The sequence below is a fragment of the Gossypium hirsutum genome, chromosome D06 (assembly GCF_007990345.1).
Source record: "Gossypium hirsutum isolate 1008001.06 chromosome D06, Gossypium_hirsutum_v2.1, whole genome shotgun sequence".
NCBI classification, from domain to species: domain Eukaryota; kingdom Viridiplantae; phylum Streptophyta; class Magnoliopsida; order Malvales; family Malvaceae; genus Gossypium; species Gossypium hirsutum.
Genome location: NC_053442.1, coordinates 6497798 through 6519681, shown reverse-complemented (window position 1 = coordinate 6519681; position 21884 = coordinate 6497798). Strand labels below are relative to the sequence as shown.

General features: G+C 33.4%; 3 protein-coding genes across 8 annotated transcripts; 1 reads left to right on the top strand and 2 right to left on the bottom strand.

Moving 5' to 3' along the window:
• Positions 1 to 4210: 4210 nt before the first annotated feature.
• LOC107901414 (small glutamine-rich tetratricopeptide repeat-containing protein beta) lies at positions 4211 to 11627 on the bottom strand. 2 transcript variants are annotated; one of them, XM_016827410.2, is made up of 11 exons: positions 11340 to 11627; positions 10307 to 10368; positions 10112 to 10196; positions 9219 to 9252; positions 8940 to 9076; positions 7597 to 7663; positions 6831 to 6903; positions 5844 to 6007; positions 5192 to 5238; positions 5073 to 5123; positions 4211 to 4804 (listed from the first exon to the last, which is right to left on the bottom strand). In XM_016827410.2, the coding sequence occupies exons 6-11, from the start codon at positions 7658 to 7660 to the stop codon at positions 4424 to 4426; spliced, it is 780 nt and encodes a 259-aa protein (XP_016682899.1). In that variant the 5' UTR covers positions 7661 to 7663; positions 8940 to 9076; positions 9219 to 9252; positions 10112 to 10196; positions 10307 to 10368; positions 11340 to 11627; the 3' UTR covers positions 4211 to 4423. The 2 variants fall into 2 exon arrangements, with proteins under 2 accessions (XP_016682899.1, XP_016682900.1); XM_016827411.2 differs by lacking the exon at positions 6831 to 6903 and having other exon boundaries at positions 5844 to 6830; positions 10112 to 10368; positions 11340 to 11623.
• Positions 11628 to 12315: 688 nt separating this feature from the next.
• LOC107901413 (uncharacterized) lies at positions 12316 to 14236 on the top strand. Of its 5 annotated transcripts, none has more exons than XR_001685242.2 (3): positions 12316 to 12664; positions 12815 to 12932; positions 13996 to 14236. XR_001685242.2 is itself a non-coding variant. In XM_016827409.2 (3 exons), exons 1-2 carry the CDS (start codon positions 12364 to 12366, stop codon positions 12862 to 12864), a joined length of 351 nt encoding a protein of 116 aa, XP_016682898.1. In that variant the 5' UTR covers positions 12316 to 12363; the 3' UTR covers positions 12865 to 12913; positions 12996 to 14236. The 5 variants fall into 5 exon arrangements, 2 of the variants coding, with proteins under 2 accessions (XP_016682898.1, XP_016682897.1); XR_001685241.2 differs by having other exon boundaries at positions 13007 to 14236; XR_001685243.2 differs by having other exon boundaries at positions 12996 to 14236.
• Positions 14237 to 19499: 5263 nt separating this feature from the next.
• Positions 19500 to 21309, bottom strand: LOC107901412 (uncharacterized). Its single transcript, XM_016827407.2, has 3 exons — positions 20482 to 21309; positions 19928 to 20049; positions 19500 to 19830 (listed from the first exon to the last, which is right to left on the bottom strand). The coding sequence occupies exons 1-3, from the start codon at positions 20881 to 20883 to the stop codon at positions 19680 to 19682; spliced, it is 675 nt and encodes a 224-aa protein (XP_016682896.1). The 5' UTR covers positions 20884 to 21309; the 3' UTR covers positions 19500 to 19679.
• Positions 21310 to 21884: the final 575 nt, after the last annotated feature.

Here is a 21884-nt window from a genome sequence, read left to right as displayed (position 1 = left end):
ATACAAGAACAAGATAAACCCCTTTCAACCTAATGTTTGGGATAGAGGTTGTTATCCCTGCAGAAACTGGTATAAGCTCCTTCAAGACTACATATTTTGACCTATCCACAACGACGAGATGCTCCAAGCTAACCTGGATCTGATGGAGGAAAAGAAAGAGGAATCTAAAATCAAGTTGGTGGCCTGAAATTAGCAAGTGGCCAACTATTACAATGCCAGAGTCAAGTAAACAATTTTAGGTAAGGGACCTAGTAATGAAAAACATGTTAGCTAGTTATACTTTTACACAAAAAAAAGGAAAAATGACCCCAACTAGAAAGGCCCCTTACAAGGTCATCAAAAAGTTAAGCTTCAATGCCTATAAACTAGTAGATATGAGAGGCAAAATAGTTCTCAAAATGTGGAACATCAGATATTTAAAGAAATTTTATGTATGAACACTCCCAATAGCAGAGCCATTACTAGCCTTCTAAGGCATTTAGCTAAATTTCATTAAAACAACACACACCTTTTGAGGGTACTGCTAACTAAGGGTCAGTTCTTCATTGCTTAAAAAAAGCACTTCTGACTCTAAAAGCACTTTTGAAAGAAAAGCTGTGAAGAATAAGCTGCTTTTGGTTGAAAGTTTTAGCTTTTCAGAAGTGCTTTTGAAAAGCACTTTTGAAAAGCACTTTTGAAAAGGTGCTAAAAATGAGGAGCTAAAAATTTTAGCTTTTCCTCTCCTAAAAGCACTTTTGGTGCTTAATTACTTTTTCACCCATCCAATAACATAGTATTTTTTTTATTGGTGCTTAATTACAATTGTGTTAAAATCATTAATTAAAAATAAAAAAAATATTTTTTAAAATACTAATTACAAATATTTAATGGTTATATTTAAATATTTAAAATATAGTTTATATATTCTAATATTTAAATTTTATACATAATTAATATTTATTGCTTAAAAATATTTACAATTTATATTTCATATATTAAAATATTAACAACAAGATATAATATTTTTTTATATTATTACTAAAATATAATAATATTAATTAATTTAAATATTATTTAAATGCATATTTGTTATTTGATAATAACATGTCTAAAATAGACATTTTATTTCTCAAAAGTACTTTTTGACAGTAATGTTAAACACTCAAATTTTAAATCAAACTTTTCAAAAGCACTTCTCAAAAGCACTTTTCCATAGCACTTTTCAAAAGCAATGAAGAAGTGGCCCTAAGTTAATAGCAGTGCCAATACTATCCTTTTAAGGCAGTTAGACAAATTTCGTTAAAACACATGCACCCTTCGAGGGCACTGCTAGCTAAGCTAATAGCAAAGCCACTACTATAAGGCACTTAGCCAAATTTCATTAAAACAACACACACCCTCCACGGATATTGCTAGCTAAGTCAATAGCAGGGCCATTGCTAGCCTTCAAAGGCACTTAGCCAAATTTCATTAAGTTAAAACGACACACACCCTTCGAGGGTACTACTAGCTAAGTCAATAGCAGAGCCATTGCTAGCATTTTAAGTCACAACCAAATTTCATTTATCCAAACATGCATACTCTTTAAAGGTATAACGAAATAACAAAACAGTTCCTACAATGAAACCTTTCCAAACTACTAGAATCCATATGCAATAGTCCAAAACAAAAGCAAAGTAGTAAATGATAAACTCAGGAAAAATGAACAAGGGGCAATTTCATTAAAAGAAGAAAAATTTACAAGCAAAGCTATATCTACTCCTCGGCAAGAGAATAAACTGTTATATTCGGGGAGTCAAAGGAAGACACACCAACAGGAGTGGTAACAGTGGCAGGGGGCTTGGTCACAGCAAATGGGTCTTCAACTTAGGTCTAACTCCCAATGTCGTCCTCTAAAAGCGCTTCATAACCCTTCACTAATGATCCCTCAACTTGGGAAGTACCTGGAGGTGACAATACTTTATCGCGCATCATGGCCTTGAAGCTGGGCCACTCTTCCCTCGAAGGGTTCATCGCATAAAAAACTAGTCCCCCTTTAGCAACAGCCTAGTGGGCATTCCAATCCATATTACCGAAGTTTAAGGTTCTGTAAAGCACCTGCACAGCACCAACGATGCTATTTCTCAATGCGGGATCGAAAGAATCGTAAGCAGCCAACCTACCTTTCAACCTCCTAGCTGTCGTTGCACCTTTGTAGCTCTTTATCCTTTGAGATCAATTGCTTGATACAAATTTTTGCTTCCTCCTCTCAAGCAGCGAACTGCTACTTCAACTTCTACTCGCTCCCTTTCTTTCTCCTTGAACTCGAGAAGTATCTTTAAAATGTCTCTTATCGAATTCCTTTCTTTGCTTCAGCCACACCCTCTACCTTTTGAAGAGCCATTTGCAGCCTCTTTTTTGTCAAACTCCAAAAGTTTTGCAACTCCTGGCACATAGAGAACCAAGCTTCACGCGCTTGAGAAAGGTGGATCCTTAGTTCCACAAAACTGGGATGACGAATCCCATAAAAACTGCCAGCAGTGGTGCTTACCCTCAAAAGGGGCATAAAGACAGGTGTACCTATGAACAAAATAATGGCAAAGGCATCAGAAAGTTTACAGTTCTTAAGAATAAAGCCAAAAACCATAACAAAGAACGAACACAAACCTAAGCTAAAAGAGACAGTAGGCATGTTGCATAAGACAGGCTGGGGCTGTGCAGCATGGGAGGTACCAACCATCATAATGGTCCTGGAAGGTGTACCAAGCACTCTTTTGATAAAAGCACTCTCAGCGTAAGCACTAAAAGGTGCAACAGATGGAACTGAAATAGCTAGATTTGAGGCAACAGTAGTCTCCCCTCCATTAGAAACAGGATGAGGAGGAAGACCATATACACCGGTGCTGCTCCGAGAATGGGCACTCATCAATTTGGGAGCTCTTTTGGCGAGTCCCGGCATTCATACTATTTAGTAGTGCCTACTCAACTTCAACCTCATCATTTCTCGGGGTGTTAACCATTATACATGCACACCACAAAAGCATAATAATGAATTCTAAAAAAATAACAATAAAATAACTCTCGAAAGAGCCTAAACGATATTACGAGGCAGGAGAATCTTAGGGTGATCATTCATAAACTTATTGAACCACTCCCGCCTCTCGTGAACATGCCATTTCAATGTCAACACATCTACAGCTACATTTACAAGGAATATCTAACCAACATTTTATAAATTTTCATAATTAATGTCTGAAAAAAATTATTAATAATTGGATTACTAGTTTAAAAAAAAAACATTTCAAAACGATAAACATCCAGAACACTAAAAGGGCCAGCATTAGTGAGGCTGACAACTTGGGTATTTCATTAATAAGATCATGACAAATAGAAATTGAGACTTCGAAATAGTTGCAAGCAACTAGGTTAGCAATCCATTGAGTTTTGGTAGAATTGTGAAATTGTAATTATCGGTTGATTTTTTTGTATTTTTTGAATTAAATATATATTAATTTTCATTTATAATTTTTTATTATTTATTACTATTTTAGTTTTATATATTTTAAAAAAAATCATATGATGACAGCCAAGTATTATAATCTCAAAATGTCATGAGTCTTAAATTTAATGGTGTTATAAAAATTACCGAAATGGTTGACTAAAAAAATTGGGTACCAAATTGGTAGAAAGTGTCAAAGTTGAGAGGCTAAATAAGTATTCAAGTCATTACAATATTATTAATAAGTATTGAGATATTAATAAGGGAAGGGATTTATTTACCTCTTCTATTAATTTTCTATATCTTTTGGTACGATTAATATTTTAATTATCCAATCGTTAAATTTATAAATATATTGTGCTTCTTTTATTAATAATTTAATAAGTATTTTGAAGAAAAAAATATCTAGAGAATTATCCTACTTTTAAACTTAAAAGTTTAATAACAATTATATATTATAAACATCACTAATATGTTTTAGAAAGTACAAAAACTTCTTATCAATCTACATTAATAGTATTTGCAAACTTTTAAATTCATATATATTTATTCTATTATGTATTAATTTAATATCATCTTTTCCGTAAATTATTTAAATGGCAGAAACTTTTTTATAAAAAATTTTATTAAAAAAGCCAAATCTAAAATTTTATAATCTAATGACATAATTGTTAGTTAACCAACTATTTTTAAAGGGTCAGTTGATAATACTGAGGATTTCTATTTCTGTTTACTGCGTCAAAAAGAATATGGTAGGGACTAAAACATAAATTGTTCGGATTAAAAAGTTCAAATGATTGTATCATTGCCACGTGTCACATCAACTCTAATTTTTAAAAAGAAAATCAAACTTTTAAGTTATGAGTTTAAGCTCGAGGGCTTGAATAGATTAAACTCTAGTTCAAAGGGAATGGACAGAAAACCATTGTTATATACATACTTATGTCTGTAGTGTAGTGCAATTATTTAGTTGGAAGCTGATCTTCCATTTGTGTCCGGAGTGTTGTTTCCATGGGGTGATGTCCCTGAGAACATGCCCATCATAGATCTGAAGGCTCCAGTTAACTCCTCCGGCATGTTCATTTGCCCGAAATTCAAGTTGGTGTTCCCCCCACCCATTCTTATTCCGGCTTCTTCTGATCCATTCACGTTCCTGTCTTCCCCTTGCCGGTTTTGAGATGGTTGTCCCTGATAGGCACTTCCAGCCATATTTATGAACATGTTCGCAATATTGGTGGGAAGGGCACTGATATCGAAAGGCATCGAAAATGGAGGTGATGCACCGTGACTTCTTGATCCAGTTGAATGGTTATTAGATCCTTGATTATTATGGCTGGAACTAGCACTCTGCAAGACAATGAAATCTATTGTTTTTTTTTTTTAAAAAAAGGTAAGTGATTTATATGCAGAAAAACACCCAAAAAATTATTTTTAAATAAAATTCAAATAGCAAAGACAAATTTAAAGGGGAACAGGTTTGAGATAGTCATACCATCTAGCTTTAGTGGCAAATTGTGGTAATGGTAATTATATTGTGTTAATTACGATGGACTAATCTTTCAGTTATTAAACAACTACAATTACGTTTCAATAAAATGGTAAATGTTCATATTACCCGATCCCAGTCTGCTCTCTGCGGCTCATCTTTCAATTTCTGCTCAGCTACCTGTTACACAATCAGTATGTCAAGACAACACCATATGACAATGTAAGAGAAGGAACACGGAAACATACCCGAATATTTTCTATAACAGATTGATTGTTTGGATCCAATCGCAAGGCTGCACAAGTTAAATGTAAAGGAGTTAGGAACTACATTTTTTTTACAGCATCAAGAATCCATAGACATCAATTTGTTATTGATATGGTTGAAGGAAATACAGGCCTTGAGCAAATGTGGGAATTTTCTATAACTGAATGTATGATAATCCACACAAAAAGACATCAAAGAAATGCTATTAAATAATATCCTAGATCAGGATCTGTCTTTTATTAAAGACAAAAGATTAACACAATAAACCGAAGCCTCGCTAATAGAGAACTATATAAAATAGCTACAACCTTTTGCATGGATCAAATAGCTTCTAAAACATACGATTCAAAGTCAATTGACTATATTCTCAAGCATAAAATAATCACAGAAATGGGTCAGTGTATTCAGGTACTTTATAATAAGGCCAACTGCATCTCATCATGGACAGACGGAGATAAAATTTGCAAAGTATGTAAATAGATAAGACTGCGGACTCGCAAAAGTCAGATAGAATAATAAAGAGTACCACATTAGCCAAAAACTACAAGGATAGAGAACAAAATTTGATAATGCCACCCACATTTCTCAGTCAACAGTAACATCATGTATAGCTCAGAAATAATTTCAACCAACTTTTCTTAAATCCTTTCTCAATTGCATCAGCATAGTTGCCTTGAGCATAATATGCTAAACCAAGACGACTGTACGCCTTGCAGTAATTATGATCGATTTCAATGGATTTAAGACAGTCTTTAATGGCTTCATTGTACTTGCAAATTTGAGTATAAGCAGCAGCCCTGATGAGCATACATCATAATTCAATAACACAACAATTTCATGGAACAAATATCGGAAAATGTAGAAACTCGCTACAATCAAATAAAATAAATCTCTTGAAATTACTAGATCTGATATTATCAAGAGAAGATGAACATAAGACAAGTTTACCATTTCTAAAAGTCAAAGGCTAAAAGCTTTTACAGTGCTCAATGACACTGGTAGGATGACCTAATAGCGCGTGAATAATGTGGCATAACAAGATCAGGGATTTTTAGCGTTCAATGTCACTGGTAGGATGATCTAAATATGATATTATCATGAGATAATGAATATAAAAGGTAGGTCTACCAGTTCTAAACTAAAAGTCGAAGACTAAAAGCTTTTACAGTGTTCAATGACACTGGTAGGATGACCTAATAGCACATGAATAATGTGGCATAACAGGCTTAGGGATTTTTGCGGTGTTCAATGACACTGCTAGGATGATCTAAATCTGATATTATCAAGAGATGATGAACATAAAAGACAGGTTTACCAGTTCTAAAAGTCAAAGACTAAAAGCTTTTACAGCAGTAGTATGGCCAAATAACTCAAAAAAAAATGTGGCAAAACAGGATTAAGGACTTTCACATCCTTATAAAGTTTATTTAACACTAAACCAATAAATATGGTAAACTGCATGCACAAATTTATAAAATTTATATACATCAACCAATCAGCATGGACAAATAATACTGCACCAATTACAATAATAAACTGCATGATCATCGCAAAGAGAAACAGCAAGAGAATATAATTCTATCGCATCAGAGTATAGCTTTGACTGCATGGCCCTATTACCTGAAAGCAAAGACATGCAGACAGTTTGAGTCTGCTTTTCTCAGCCTCTTCTTCATGACTATTAACAAAACAACTGATAAACACACACAAATTAGTATTTAAAAAAACAGACCAAACCAGCCGGTTGAACCAGGAATTGGTGGTCCACCCAGCCAGATATATAATATCCAACTGAGAATCTTTCAAATTGGCCAAGAACCAGCTAGACAAGCAAAAACCAGTAAAGAACCGGAAAATCCATAAAAGTCGTTTTTAAACTCATTTTTTAATTTTCTTTTTCTTTTTGGTACATATAACAAATTGGGGGAAGGGATGACAACGAAAGGGTTGAACCCTGGTCTTTGAGATGCCAACAAGGGGATTAACCACTGCTCTTTTGTACTGTTGGCTTTTAATTTTCTTTCAATGAGAAAGTTATTGTAAGTGATGAAATTTGGACAGTTATTGTAAGTGATGAAATTTGGACATTTAACCCCTGAAGTTTATATTGAAGTCAGACCCATGTAGTAAAATAGAGATTCTCATTAAATACTTTCAATATTTAATACCTACTGATTAAATTCCTTTTTCTGGTTCAACCGGTCTAACTAGTTGAACTGATAACCGGATGTCTCACCACTTTGATCTTCAGTCTGGTTATTTAAACATTACAACTTAGGAAAAAAAAACTTTCCTGGACTCTACAAATAATATGTGAAAGTAAAGGTTACACATTTAAAGCAATAATTTTCAACAAAATGAAAAAGGCACACAAATAATTTATTACCTTGACATTTGAATGTCTCAGCCAGATTTCTACAGTCAAATGCCGGACATCCAGATCTTTCCATCTCCTGATGTAGCAGAATTAAGGTATCAATAAAGGCACAACAGAAGGTAACTGGCATATTTATAAAGAATAAGTAAAAAAGATATGACACTAAACGTAATTAGCAAAAAATTATCTAAACTGGATGAGAATACGATGAAGAAGATCAAATCCAAAACTGTCTTGATTTAATGATGTAAAAGCAATATGGATTTTGATATCCCCAATTCTAAACTAGTTCAAAGCACTAAAATGAAAAGTTATCGAGAATCAAACCTACAAAAAATCCCTCCTAATGTTTTCTACACAGGAAAACCACAAAGGCACATGCTTACATCAGCTAGATAGAATGCAACTGACAACACTTCCACCTTAACTTTCTACCTTCCTCTGAGTCATTACTGGCTAACCTGCAAACTCTCCTTTCCGTCTAAATACTGGAAGCAACTTGGTCAAGGATGCTTATTTCACAGAAGTTCAACCGTTAGCATCTGACTTTCAGATTCACAAGCCACATACCTATATGATGCTAAGATATATGCATTTATAGAGTTCTATATAAGGGATAACATAAGCTGGAGCTTGTAATGTGTCATGTAAGGCTTCAAAGGTTGGCCAATTGAAAGGAAGAAGTTTCATCAATCAACTAGAGGAAATAAAGATGCCATTGTCTGCTGAGCCAGATCAACTGGCAATTTAAGAAAGAAATGAAAATACTTTGCATAATTCTCCAAGGTCAATGATTAGGCAGGACATGATTGGTTCTGATTACATAATCAGAAGACACCCACCAGAGATCCGAATAGTAAATCGCTATATTTAGGAAAAAGATCATTACTGATGAATAAATCCATGCCCTTCTGAAACATTCATGACCCCCCATATCCTTGGCTATCCTTTGATGCTAGAACTTACTTCCCTGGACATTGACTTTCAGTCAAGTCTCTGGAAAGACACAGGATAAATATTATTGTTTAATGCCTTTAAACCCAGTAATTTAGCTATTTAATTTCAGTGCACCTTCTGAATGTCCTACAGTAAAGATACTAAACATGAGGACTAAAAAATCATCTTAGATGGCCTGTCCCATGTGATTCAGCCAATTTATTTAGTGGGTTAAAAATGGAATCGAAGCTCGGAATACACAGAAACTAATTCAAATGGAACGTGGACAATGTAACATTAAACTAGAATCCATATGGCAAACTAGACGATACCTCAATAAGAACAATCACTTTGGAATAATTAAATTAAGAAACAACCAACTCGTCATTTATAACATATAAAAGAGCAAAACATACATGTAAAGCATCTTAAAATAAACAAGTGGCTTTATCCAGTTGGGCAGGACCATCATTCCCATCAGGCATGGGCCTAAAAAAGTGAATTTTCTCCAGTGCAGCAAAGAATTGCCCAAAGAGTTCATCCTTAGAGACTCCTGCAAGTTACATTGGTATCAAATTTAATTATTCTGTATAAACTAAAGCATTGAAATAGATGACACAAATGTAAAACCATTTCAACTCCAAAACTAAAAAATAAAAAATGTGAAATTATCAAGACAAATAGCATGGTCATACCAGAAGACTGAGTTTCTCTAGTCCAGTTATCCCCCTGATTCAGCAAAACCAACAAACAAATCGCATTAGGAAGAAATCAGAAAAAAAAATATTGTCCAAGTACTCAGAAAGGAACACAAGTACTACAAGAGATGCATACCGCAATAATATAATGCCTCTAAAATGTCATGTGAATTTTAATAGCTTGTAGACGCATATTGTAATAATTCAATGCTATCATAAGAGCATAAGAACTTTAATTATGTTCTTAGACAATGCAGAATAAAAGTATGCGTCAATATTTATATGAAGCAATTGATTTGAACATTTTCTCCCTTCATTGTTCTTCAGTTGCTCATTGAATAAAATGCTAATCACAAAGATAAGAGACCAATTGGAGAATTAGAACAGAAAAATTAGTGCAAATCTAATTCAGAAAGCAAATTGGTCAGCCTCTATAATGCCTAGAGGTTTAACATTACATAGTCAGAGAATAAATTCAAAACTGAGTAGTTACTTACTTCTGCAAGACAAAAACTCTAAATGCAATTTGTTATCACAGCAGTTGACACAGCAAGATGGTAACAAACCATTAATAATAGTCCCTTCATGAAATGACTATATCCATGCTACAGTACACAGTCCCTTCCACCCAACCAGATCCCCCTTTAACTTTATCAAACATCAAGTCACATAGAACAGTTTGCATCCAGAATTGGACATGAGACTGTATCCCACTATTTCCAATAAAAATGTTACTGAAAGTTAGTTACCTCGACAACAACATGAATTTAATCAGAAAGAAAGGTATTCATTTCCAGAGAAAATTTTTCCACACTAAATTTTGCCTAATTTAAAACCTAAAGCCCAGAATGCTTTAACAAATTTCCAAAACAAGAAGACAGACAAAATACCAGTTTTGCTGCCTCCACAGAATTAGCACTTCTTACATCACAGGCAGACGACGAACAGGGGTCATTATCAGAAGTTCCCCTGTGACTGAGATCAGATTTAATATTCTTATCCTCACTTGCTTCCAATGAACTGAATATGTCAACTAAACTATCAGATTTCACATCATTTATAGAAGCTGAGTCAAGTTTAAACACCTCCGTCAAACATTCCCTGGCAACTTCAAGGCCTTCAAAATCAACCCCTGGGGCAGGTTCAACTATTTAACAGAAAACACACCTATTAGTAGAAATGTTTTAACAGGTTGAGTAAACACAGTAAATCAAGTAGAAAATAATCAAATACGATTAAACCACAACAAGGAGATATAATAGTGACACACAATCTAAACAAAATAAGATCCAGAAACAAATTCATCTTATGCTTGAGGCAAACCTCAAATCAACCCACTTCACAACCCCTAAGCCCTCCATCGCCCTAACCCCGCAAACAATAAATAAAGAGAGGTGGAAGAAAAGGAGAAACTTTATATAATCTCAGTGCCAGCAACCATCATTATCTGATGACATCTATGATCTCAAAAGTCTTGAAACTTAACAGACATGATACCAATCACGCATTCCAAAAGTACCCTTCCACAATTACTCTCAAAGAAGTTGCCCACGAATACCAATCCACTTGTTTCCTTCCAACCTATTGAGGTTGCATCCTAAGACAATTTAACTAGTTAACAAATAGCACCATCAGCTCATGGTTACAGAAACTCCAGTTGCTGCTCCAAGGAAAAAATTTCAAATGTTATAACTTTTTTTCCAGATAATTTAAAGATCAATGACCAACCAAATCCTATATCACCGATGCCACACCATTGACGCACTATCATTTTCACATTCATCGAATCGAAACAAGCACTTAATCCGATTATATATTTCTACCTAAACAGCACTCGTTATTCATACAAGTCTTCTTTTTTAATTTTCGACTAATCACATTTCATGAAACTAAGCAAGTTTTCACTTCAACTCGGACTTTAAATTTCATAGATTATACACAACCTACTTCCCAACAATAACTGCCTAATTTTGCTTTCTCAAAAGCCAAAATCAATCGAAGCATAGCAAAATAAAGAAACAAAAAAGGAATTAGTGAGAAACGCTAAGCTAAGCTAATTGAATGACAAAATATGAGAAAATTACAGGATAAAAAAATGAGAGATGAGAAAGAGAGTACCGGAGTTGAGGAAATCTAAGAAGGAACGAACGATGCGACGAGAGAGGGGAGAATGAGTCTTCAAATTACCCATCCAAAATTTGCAAACAGAATATTTGGGGACTTCAATTCACTTCAGTTCTAATTTAGCAACAAGAAGAAGAAGAAGAAGAAAAGGAAGCTAAACAATTCAATTATACTATGTTTGGATGCTGGGTTAACAGTATTCTGTTCTTTGCTTACAAGAACCAAATCGGGCACCCACGAATTTTCTTCTTGTTTGGAAGTGGAGTAAGCGTATCTATCTTTCTATTAGGAATTTGTTCTACTCGTCTATAAAGTAAGCCCTGTTTGATAAATTGATTTTTTTCACGATAAAATTTATTCTTTTTATAAAAAATAATAAATAGATAAGCACATACAATAAAATTAATTGTTTTTTATTTTATTTCATTTCATTTCATTTAAATTTAAATTATTATTTATTAAATAATTTAATTATAATCAATATTTAATTTTAAATAATACTCTAAATAGATTTATAACTTAAATTTAATATTTAATTTTTTATACACTTATTAAGTGAATTAACACATATCATCATGACCAAAGAGTTTACCAATGACCATACTTTAGATAGCTAAAACATTATTTATAAATCATATCATACAATAAATATAAAATATATTCATTAAATTGCTCTAAATTTTAGTTTCATATTTTAATAAAAAAAACTTAATTTAATAGATAATTTAACAACTATTATTAAATTAGTATTTAAATTTTAAAATTCAAAAATTATATAGATTAAAAATAATCAAATTAAAATATAAACAATAAGGATTAACATAGAATTTAAGCTTAAAAAATAAAAACTTGGAAAAGAAAATTTTGATGTGAGTTCCTACGACATGGAGATATTTATAGCTTAGGCCCAAGACCAAGCCCAAGCCCAGCCCCGTTTTTGTGAAACTTGTCCTTGCTTCTTTTTCATGGAAAATTTAAAATCTCTGGAAGTTGGAAAACCCCAAAACCCAAAAGGGAAATGGAGTTTGCTAACAAATTGGTGGGGCTAGCAAGCAGAGCAGCCGCCAACAACAACGTGGTGATCGATGTGTGCTTGGTCACATCATTTGCGGTATTAGGCATTCGATCTCTGAACCAGCAAAATGTTATTGAATCCTTGGAAGCCGAGAAAGATTCCTTGACCAAATCTAACAAAGCCCTCAAAAAGGTTATGTGGGATTGGAAGCAGCAGCTCTTCGCCGAAGCGTCCTCCCCGTCTCCTCTTGTCCCTCTCGATTCCCTCAAAGCTATCTACGGCGAATCCCCAACCCCTCCAACCGGTAACTTCCTTTCCTCTACGGTTTATTAGGGTTTATTTGGGTTTATGTTTCAATTGAAAAATATCTCATGGATCTGCACTAATCATTAATATGAAGCACTTTAAATGCATTTTGTTGACCTTTTTTGTGTTTTTTTTCTTTTTTTGCCAGGAGATGCTGCAAAAGGTGTAAAATCACCACCAGCAAAGTTCGTTGTTTGAACTCTGAATCGGATTTTAGTAATCTTTGCGAGGAAGCTAGAACTTTTGGGTATTTTCGTAGTTGAGAGGTGAATATCTTCTTCTTTGAGATCAAATTTCTGATAATAATACAGTTCTGTGATCAACTGCAGTAATTTTGTAGAATCAAATCAACCAATCAACAGATTTAGAGAAGAGTGGAATTTTCCTGCCTTAGCCTCTTAAAAATCGAAGCAATAAATGTTGTAGTATTCATATATACTGAAAGCTTGAAAGTACTGTCTTTGTCGTAAAGAAATAAAGAGTCGAAGAGCTTGTGTTCTTGGTAAAGCAAACAAATGAAGACTAAAGCATCTATAAAAATTCCCATGGGGAAGATAAACTGTAGCAGGAAAAGACTTCATGTCTTGTAAAGCAAAAGCAAGGAAGTAAAAAGAGAACATGGGTTTAAAAGAGTAGAAGTAGTAAACTAGGAGACCCAAGACAGTTAGCAAGGTAAGGAGAACAAGAACAAGAATCAGAGGTCTTTTGGGTTGGGGGTATAACATGAAGTAAAGTAAGCAAATCACCCTTGTTAGCCACATGAGTGAGTGCCCAAATCATTGCATGCTTAGAATGTGAGCTCTCTTCCTTAACACCAACCCATTATCAACCCCATTGCCATACATGTTAAGCCCTTCCATCTGAGTTAAACTTGTCTCAAACCCACCACAACTGTTCCCACCAACGTTGTTATACTTTCTGTCCCCTCCTCCCCACCTCCAAGATTTTGATTCCCAACCTTCATGCCACTTAATTGCCTCAAAAAAGACCCTAAATTTGGTTGCCAAAAACACTTACTACACTAACTAGAAACCAAGGGAAAGAGAAAGAGGATAGAAGAGAGAGAAAAAAGAAATGGAGGGTTATGTTGAGGGCCTTGGTGGGGGTGCTTCTGGGAAGTCGTGAGGCTTTACTATTAAGAGAAGACTGATACTGTAGTAACAGGCCAACGGGGGCCAAAAATGAACTGAATACTCAAAAAAAAAAAAAGGGGATAGAGAGAGACAAAAAGAATGATGGATGGGAGGAGGGAGGGAGGGGTTAAAGTGAGGGGTGTTTGGAGGCAACCTTGATGATGCAAAACCATGATAATTTTCATCTTTGTTGCAGGTGAAAGTCACGGGAATCGCTGGCTATTTCGTGGCCTTTTTGTTCTAAAAAAATAATTTGCTAATGTCAGGTTCATGATGCTGAAAAACAGATTTCTTTAGTTATATTATATGTTTATTTATATGGTCTAATTCGTAATTATGCCGTCAGTCCATGTATTCTTTGAAATTTAGTCCTTATTTTATTTAAGGTTAAAATCTGTCACTCTTCATAAATTTAGAATTTAGTCCTTTTACTTTTATTTTTAAGAATTTAGTCCTACTTTTAGATTTCAAAGTTCAATTTCAATTGTTATTATTGTTAGAATTATTTTGTTAAATTCAAGTTGATCACAATATTATTTTTTAATTACATGATTACCAAGTGAATTTTTTTTTTAAATATCACATTAACAAATTTAACAAAAAAAATTTTAAACACTCAATTTGAATTATGAAATCTGAAAAGTACATAGGTTAAATTTTTGGAAATAGAAGTATAAGGATTAAATTTGAAATTGTGAAGAGTAAGGGACGCATAACATATTTTAACCTTGATTTAATATTATTTTTAAGTAATTTTTACTAAATTTGAAATGTAATATAGATTTCTAATTTTTAAATCAGACCTTTAAATTTAAAATTGTTGTATATTCAAATTTAATGAGAATCCATAGAAAGTGCTATCAATTGAATTTTAATTTAAATTTCTTCAAATGTGTCTTTTCTACGTCGTGGCTTGGAGCTTCGTTGCCGATGATGAGTTGTGTGAGAGGGAGGTAGTGACAGGGACTTCCATGAACCTTTTCCTTCAGATTTCACTGCCCTTCTCTGTTTTTAAGCCTTCTTTCTACATAGACTCTTTTTAATTAATTTATTTATTTAAAGCCAAATCAAAATTTTAAAGGGAAAAAATGGGGGGGGTTTTAAAAAAAAGGAAGAGCAATAATAATAAAAATAAAAATTTGGAGAGCTTTCAAAAATCCAGCAATTTGAAATTTTGACTTTGAATCAATTAGATCATGCAATATATTTCACATTTCAACCGACATTTGATAGTTTTGCGTCAAATTCCAAGAGGAACTTGAAAAGGAAAGTGGGCTTAGTTTTGAAAATGGATCCATTTGGATGATTTTGTTTTTTCACGTTTGTTGTTGGATTGATGTCTGATCTTGTGCAACGACTTTGAAGTTCTCTCTCTTTTTTTAAAGCATTTTGGGGTTTTTTAGTGTTCCTTCATCTGTTTGAGATCAATTCCTAGTTTAAACTCCATGCTTGAGATAAAAAAAAATTTATTAAATCTTTTATTAAGAATTATTGGTAACTTAGTCTTAAATCCTTAAACTTTAAGTCAAAATCAAAGTCAACGAATATACCTGAGTCATCCCATGATTGACCCATGTATTGAAACAGTTTGGATTGGTTAATAGAATTAAAACTTCATATATCAAATGGTCAAAAATTAGATTGGTTGATAAAATTAAACTTTTATGTACTAAATTAAACATTTTAACAATAAAGATAGGACATTAGAATAAACTCTAAAGTAGCACTCATGCCATTCCCTATTTTTTAAAAAAGATAATTGAATGACAATGTTTGCCAAATTCAGACACCTTCCAATTAATATCATCCAAGCCCACCTCTGATGAGCCTAAGAGAACAGGTAAAAAGAGAGCCCGAATTCACCTGAGCACGAATACTACATTGGAATTTAAAGGGAAACATTCTTGAAGCTTGACTTGGTGGTTGGAATTTCTTTAGTCACATTTCTCAAATCAATGAGGAACTTGAGAACTTAGGGTTTACTTGGTACAAAGGAAAGAAATTTGGAAAGATGGAAAATTAAAAGGGGTAAAAAATTAGTACTATGAAAAATATAATTTTTCTTTTCATAGGTGTTTTAAGTAGGAAAGATATAAATTTTGAACTAACCTACATTTCTCTTCTATTTTCTCTTCTCTCATCTTTCCAATTTGGAAGGATTGGTTTTTATATATTAGGATGGCAAATAATCACCGTTCTTCTTTTCTTTCTTTATCACTTTTCTTCCCAACCAAGCATACTCAAAATTTATTTTCTTTCCACTTTTTTACCCAACTAAACACGCCCTTAATACTCCACAATTCTAAAGTATAAGACGAGTTTAAGATAATTAAGTTGAAATTTTTATCGAAAGGAAAAACAAGAAAATCAGCCAATCTTATCCTAATTTGAAGCTTTTAGAGAAATTGTTAGTTTTATTTAATCAACGATAAAGGAAAGAAGCTGTTCCAAAGTTTGAACTCACGATTCGATGTCAACAAGAACTTAAATAACACAAATCATTTGTCACCACACCAAGAACTAATTAATGAGAAAGAGTAAATATTGCACATTTACACCAACTAGTTTGATAAGGAAAGTCTGTAAAGGAGCCACCTATCAAGTCATTGATATCAAAGATGGGGAAGTTGAATCTAATCCTTTCACTCATTTTGAATTAGTTTTACTCAGATGGGAGAGAAGGATAGATTATTACCTTAACTGTTGTATATCGAGCTTGACGCTCTATGTCCCTTCTATGTTGGTATTATAGTTACTAACTGCCACCTCATAGCATCGGGAATAAAAAGCAGTTATTGTTGTTGGAGCCATATTTAAGGCTATTGCTACTTATTTAATCGACACCCATTGATGGAGATAGCGACAGCACATAAATCAACTACCTCAATTGTCGATACATAAATCAACAACACATAGATTTAATATATTATCGGGCTTTTGAACCTTTGAATTGGGTTTTGGGCTTTGACCCCTGAATTTGCTTTCAATTTTAATCTCAAATGAAAATCTTGATCTGAAAATTAATATTAACTCGATTGGTATGGATATTGTTGTCAATGTAGGAGGACATAGATTCGAGTGCATTGAAATACATTATTATCCTATTTATGGGTTGGGAAGGGATTATGGGTAGTTCTAGGCCTCCAATTGATTCTACCATAGAGGCCAAGGATGGGCAAAAACTCCCCCCTCCCCCCTTCTGAATGAGTAATTGTCTTTTTTCGACCCTTATTGCCCAACTTGAGAGCAGACAGCTAATGCATTCCGCTTATTGAACAGGGTTCTAAGGTCGGTCTACAACCCATGGATACCGAAGGCGTCCTTGGGGTAATCTCGTAGTTCCTACAAGGTGGAGACAATGGGGTTGGTCCATGGATTTTCCTTCCTTTTGCCGAATTTTACTCAAAGGGTTGAAAGGAGATAATGCATCAAGCTATTCGCAAGCGTCAACTTGATCCTCTTCCCCAGGAATCCTAAATAGGGGAACCCAGGGGAACCGCTAACTCCAACTACCGTCTATGTGCAATCTATACTAGGTCTGACCAATCACCCATCCTATCATTTCTACGTTCTTGACAGTCCATCTTTGTCTCAATAGACTCTTTCAATAGTATGTTTCGATCCTCTTTCCCATTACTTAGTACTTTCGAAACCCTCGATTTTAGTACTTTTGGATTTCATACTTACCGGCGAGTCTTAATAGTTTTTTTGGATATCACACTCGTAGGAAGCAGATTTTGTCTATAAAATGTTTCTCAACAGCTTTGTGGGAACAAGCTGGAAATTATTACCCTTGCAAATCATGATATGTTAAGCATGTGTCATAATAATTATCCGATTATTAGTAATTTTTTTTGTTAACTCAATTATTTGACTTTTTTTTTTCGGAGTTAGAGGTAATAACTTTTAAAATTGGCATAATAGCAACTTTAACTCTCAACATTTATACATTATATTAATTTAGTCTTGATCCTAAAAAATTTAACTCTCAACATTTACACTAATTTGGGCTTTTTTGCAGTTTTGATTTTCTTTGTAACCTTTTTATCTAAAAAGCTAAAAAATAAATTTATCAGCTAAATTTGATTGAAAATATAAAAAATAGAAACACCTAAAAATCCAAAATAACAATTTTCGTCTTTTCCAAAATAACAATTTTCGTCTTTTCTCATTCTTTTAAAATTAACTCTTAATATCACAAAGAAAAATAAAACTGCAAAAAAAAAAGGCCAAATTACAAAATGTGTAAATGTTGAGGGTCAATTTTTTTAGAATTAAAAACTAAATTGACACAATTTATAAATGTTGAGGGTTAAAGTACTATTATGTCAATTTTAAAAGTTGTCACCATTAGCTTATTGGTGACTAAAAAAGACAAAATTGAATAATTGGTGATCATTTTACAACTTCTCATAATTGGATGATCGAAAAAAATTACTAATAATTGAATGACAACTAGTGTAGTTTACTAATAATTAGGTAATTAATAGTATGCTCAATTGGCAAAAGCAAAGGTTCTAGGTCCTGAGTACCTTTGATTCGAAACTTATTATGGGCAATGATATACGTAAGTCTCTTAGTCACATCATTTGTGATTACCATCTGTGGACTTTGGTTTGGGCTTTACTAGTTGTTAGGGCTAATTCTCCATTGTTGTTGGATTTAAAAGTGTTTATGGGCAATGATATACATAGGTTTTCTAGTCACATCATGTGTGATTACCATTTGTGGACTTTGGTTTGGACTTTACTAGTTGTTAGGGCTAATTCTCCATTGTTGTTGGATTTAAAAGTGTTTATGGGCAATTATATACATAGGTTTTCTAGTCACATCATGTGTGATTACCATTTGTGGACTTTGGTTTGGACTTTACTAGTTTTTAGGGCTAATTCTCCATTGTTGTTGCGATAAAAAAGTGTTCTTAAAAAAAATGCTATTGAAAATTGTAGTAGAGAAGTGTTATTAAAAATGCAGTTAATTTTTAGTATTCCCCGTTGTTACAAAATATTGAGATTGAAAGTTAAAATGTCTTTTTTGAACATGATAATAGAAAGTTAAAAGTTAATTAAGTTATATGACATTTAAATAATTTAATATAACAGTACTTGAAGTATGAATTTTTAATACCTTTTTATGTAATTAATATAAATTGTTTGTAAAGTAAACCGTACATAACATATTTTAAAAACTTAAATATAATTTATTTAAATAATTTAATGTAATTAAATTTTTATATACTTTATAAGGTTATTGTGATAATTACAAAACTTTAAAATCAAAAATACATTTTTACTTTCTAGAACCCAAATGCAACGAAGAAAAAAACACTTCTAGAATCCTAAATGCAAACACTTCTGGAACTCCAAATGCAATGAAGAAAAAACACTTTTAGAATCCGAAGTGCAATGGTATATTGTCATAATTTGAACGTGTATTAATATATTTTTCTACAACTAGAGAAAGAGTGCTGCACTTGCAATTGAATCTACAGGTTGCTTACAACATGTCACCCTCAAAAAAGTAAAAGAAACTGTGATGTCCAGAGTTGTTGGCATTTGGAAGTTGGGATAATGAAACATTAGTTGGAAGAAATTTAACATTTTATATTTTCCTCTCTCCAAAACAGCAAATTTATGAATTTAAAGCTCATCTCTTGTATTTATTGCATGAACATGAAACATTCAATCAAAGGAAGGAAGAGGCAGAACTAGTCATAGATTTTTATATCAATGGAGATCAACTACAGTAATAATTTTATATCAGGGGAATAGTAAATCTAAGATCAGCAAGCTAATAATATTATTACAGCATGCACATGATGATATTAGATATGTCTTAACTATAAGGACCATATAATTAGTTGCCTAAAGGAAAATTAAGCTAAGCTAAGAGCCAGAAGTTCTTCTGCCATCTGGTGCTGATAAGATAGCCCCCCACGCCTTTGCTTTGCCTCTTAACCCCAATGGTTAAACAATCTGCATTGTTGATGCACCGCTCCACGAACTCCTCTGTGCTGCTGCTCCCACAAACACTGCCATTCAAAGCATGCGTTGAACCAGTTAGATATATCACAATGTAGGGAGGGAGATGAAGATCTAAGTAGTGGAAGAAGAGTTAAAAGGAGTCACCAGCTTAGAAATGGAGAATGCCTTTTTTGACCCAGTACCAACACTGAAACCTCAAGTTTCTTCACTTGGCTCATCACTGTCCCCAGCTTTGGCCCCTGGATTACCAGTGCTTCCACTTCAACCTGTGCACATGCAAGTAAAACACACCAGCCCAGATTAAATTTGCAAACAAACATGATTTATGGCAATAGTGCGATGGCAACTTAAAGAAAACATATGAAGACTAAACATCTGTAAAAATTCCCATGGGGAAGACAAACTGTAGCAGGAAAAGACTTCATGTCTTGTAAAGCAAAAGCAAGGAAGTAGAAAGAGAAAATGGGTTAAAAAGAGTAGAGTAGAAAACTATGACACCCAAGAATAACTTGAAAATTGCCCTCTCACCCAAAAGGTGCTCAAAGGAGGGGAAAAAGGAAGATCAAATCAAGTGGGATCTTTCAAACACAAAGACAAGATTACTTTATTCTCCAGCTCTTAACTCCTAACCTATTGGATCCATCAATCAAACAACCCCCCCCCCAAAAAAAAGACAATTGAAATTTTCATGTTATTACCTCAGGTTTACAAGCCTTGCAAAGTGACCCAAGAGAGTTAGCAAGGTAAGGAGAAAAAGAAGAAGAAGAATAAGAAGTCTTTTGGGTTGGGGGAATAACATGAAGTAAAGTAAGCAAATCACCCTTGTTAGCCACATGAGTGAGTGCCCAAATCATTGCATGCTTAGAATGCGAGCTCTCATCCACTACAACCATCACTCTCTTCCTTAACACCAACCCATTATCAACCCCATTGCCATACATGTTAAGCCCTTCCATCTGAGTCAAACTTGTCTCAAACCCACCACAACTGTTCCCACCAACATTGTTATACTTGCTGTTCCCTCCTCCCCACCTCCAAGATGTTGATTTCCAACCTTCTTTTCCACTTAACTGCCTCAAAAATGACCCTGAACTTGGCATTTTCCTTCCACCTAAATTTGGCTGCCAAAGACACTTACTACACTTAACTAAAAACCAAGGGAAAGAGAAAGAGGATAGAAGAGAGAGAAAAAAGAAATGGAGGGTTATGTTGAGGGCCTTGGTGGGGGTGCTTCTGGGCAGGTGTGGGGATTTAATATTGAGAGAAGACTGATACTGTAGTAACAGGCCAACGGGGGCCAAAAATGAACTGAATACTGAAAAAAAAAAAGGAGAGAGAGAGAGAGAGAGACAAAAAAGAGTAATGGATGGGAGGAGGGAGGGGTTAAAGTGGGGGGTGTTTGGAGGCAACCGTGATGATGCAAAACCATGATAATTTTTATCTTTGTTGCAGGTTAAAGTCACGGGAATCACTGGCTATTTCGTGGCCTTTTTGTTCTAAAAAAATAATTTGCAAATGTCAGGTTCATGATGCTGAAAAACAGGTTTCTTTAGTTATATTATATGTTTATTTATTTGGTCTAATTCATAATTATACCCTCAGTCTATATACTCTTTGAAATTTAGTCCCTTTACTTTTATTTTTAAGAATTTAATCTTACTTTTAGATTTCAAAATTTAATTCTAATTATTAATACTGATAGAATTATTTTTATTAAATTTAAGTTCATCACAATATTTTTTTTAGTTACATGCTTACCAAGTAAATATTTTTTTTAAAATGTTACATTTATAAATTTAACAAAAAAATTAACAGTGGCAACACTGGATTTGAATTTGAAAATTTGAAAAGTACAGAGATTAAATTCTTGAAAATAAAAGTACAAGGATTAAATTTTAAATTGTGAAAAATAAAGGGGCTTATAACATATTTTAACCTTGATTAAATATTATTTTAAATAATTTTTATTAAATTAGAAATGTAATATTGATTGAATTATAATCTTTAAATCAGACCTTTAAATATTCAAATTTAATGAGAATCCATAGCAAGAGTTATGAATTGAATTTTAATTTTTCAGAAGGCACTAAATGTTAAAAGA

What these genes read in the sequence shown, in the direction of transcription:
- LOC107901413 (XM_016827409.2), top strand. Translation starts at nt 12,364, where the DNA reads ATGGAGTTTGCTAACAAATTGGTGGGGCTAGCAAGCAGAGCAGCCGCC. An exon ending in ATCCCCAACCCCTCCAACCG is followed by an intron (nt 12,665 to 12,814) that starts GTAACTTCCTTT and finishes TTTTTTTGCCAG; the next exon opens with GAGATGCTGCAAAAGGTGTA.
- LOC107901414 (XM_016827410.2), bottom strand. Translation starts at nt 7,660, where the DNA reads ATGGAAAGATCTGGATGTCCGGCATTTGACTGTAGAAATCTGGCTGAG. An exon ending in TGAGAAAGGATTTAAGAAAA is followed by an intron (nt 5,239 to 5,843) that starts GTTGGTTGAAAT and finishes TAACTTGTGCAG; the next exon opens with CCTTGCGATTGGATCCAAAC. An exon ending in AGAGAGCAGACTGGGATCGG is followed by an intron (nt 4,805 to 5,072) that starts GTAATATGAACA and finishes ATTGTCTTGCAG; the next exon opens with AGTGCTAGTTCCAGCCATAA.
- LOC107901412 (XM_016827407.2), bottom strand. Translation starts at nt 20,883, where the DNA reads ATGCCAAGTTCAGGGTCATTTTTGAGGCAGTTAAGTGGAAAAGAAGGT. An exon ending in GCAAGGCTTGTAAACCTGAG is followed by an intron (nt 20,050 to 20,481) that starts GTAATAACATGA and finishes GCATGTGCACAG; the next exon opens with GTTGAAGTGGAAGCACTGGT. An exon ending in CATTCTCCATTTCTAAGCTG is followed by an intron (nt 19,831 to 19,927) that starts GTGACTCCTTTT and finishes TTTGAATGGCAG; the next exon opens with TGTTTGTGGGAGCAGCAGCA.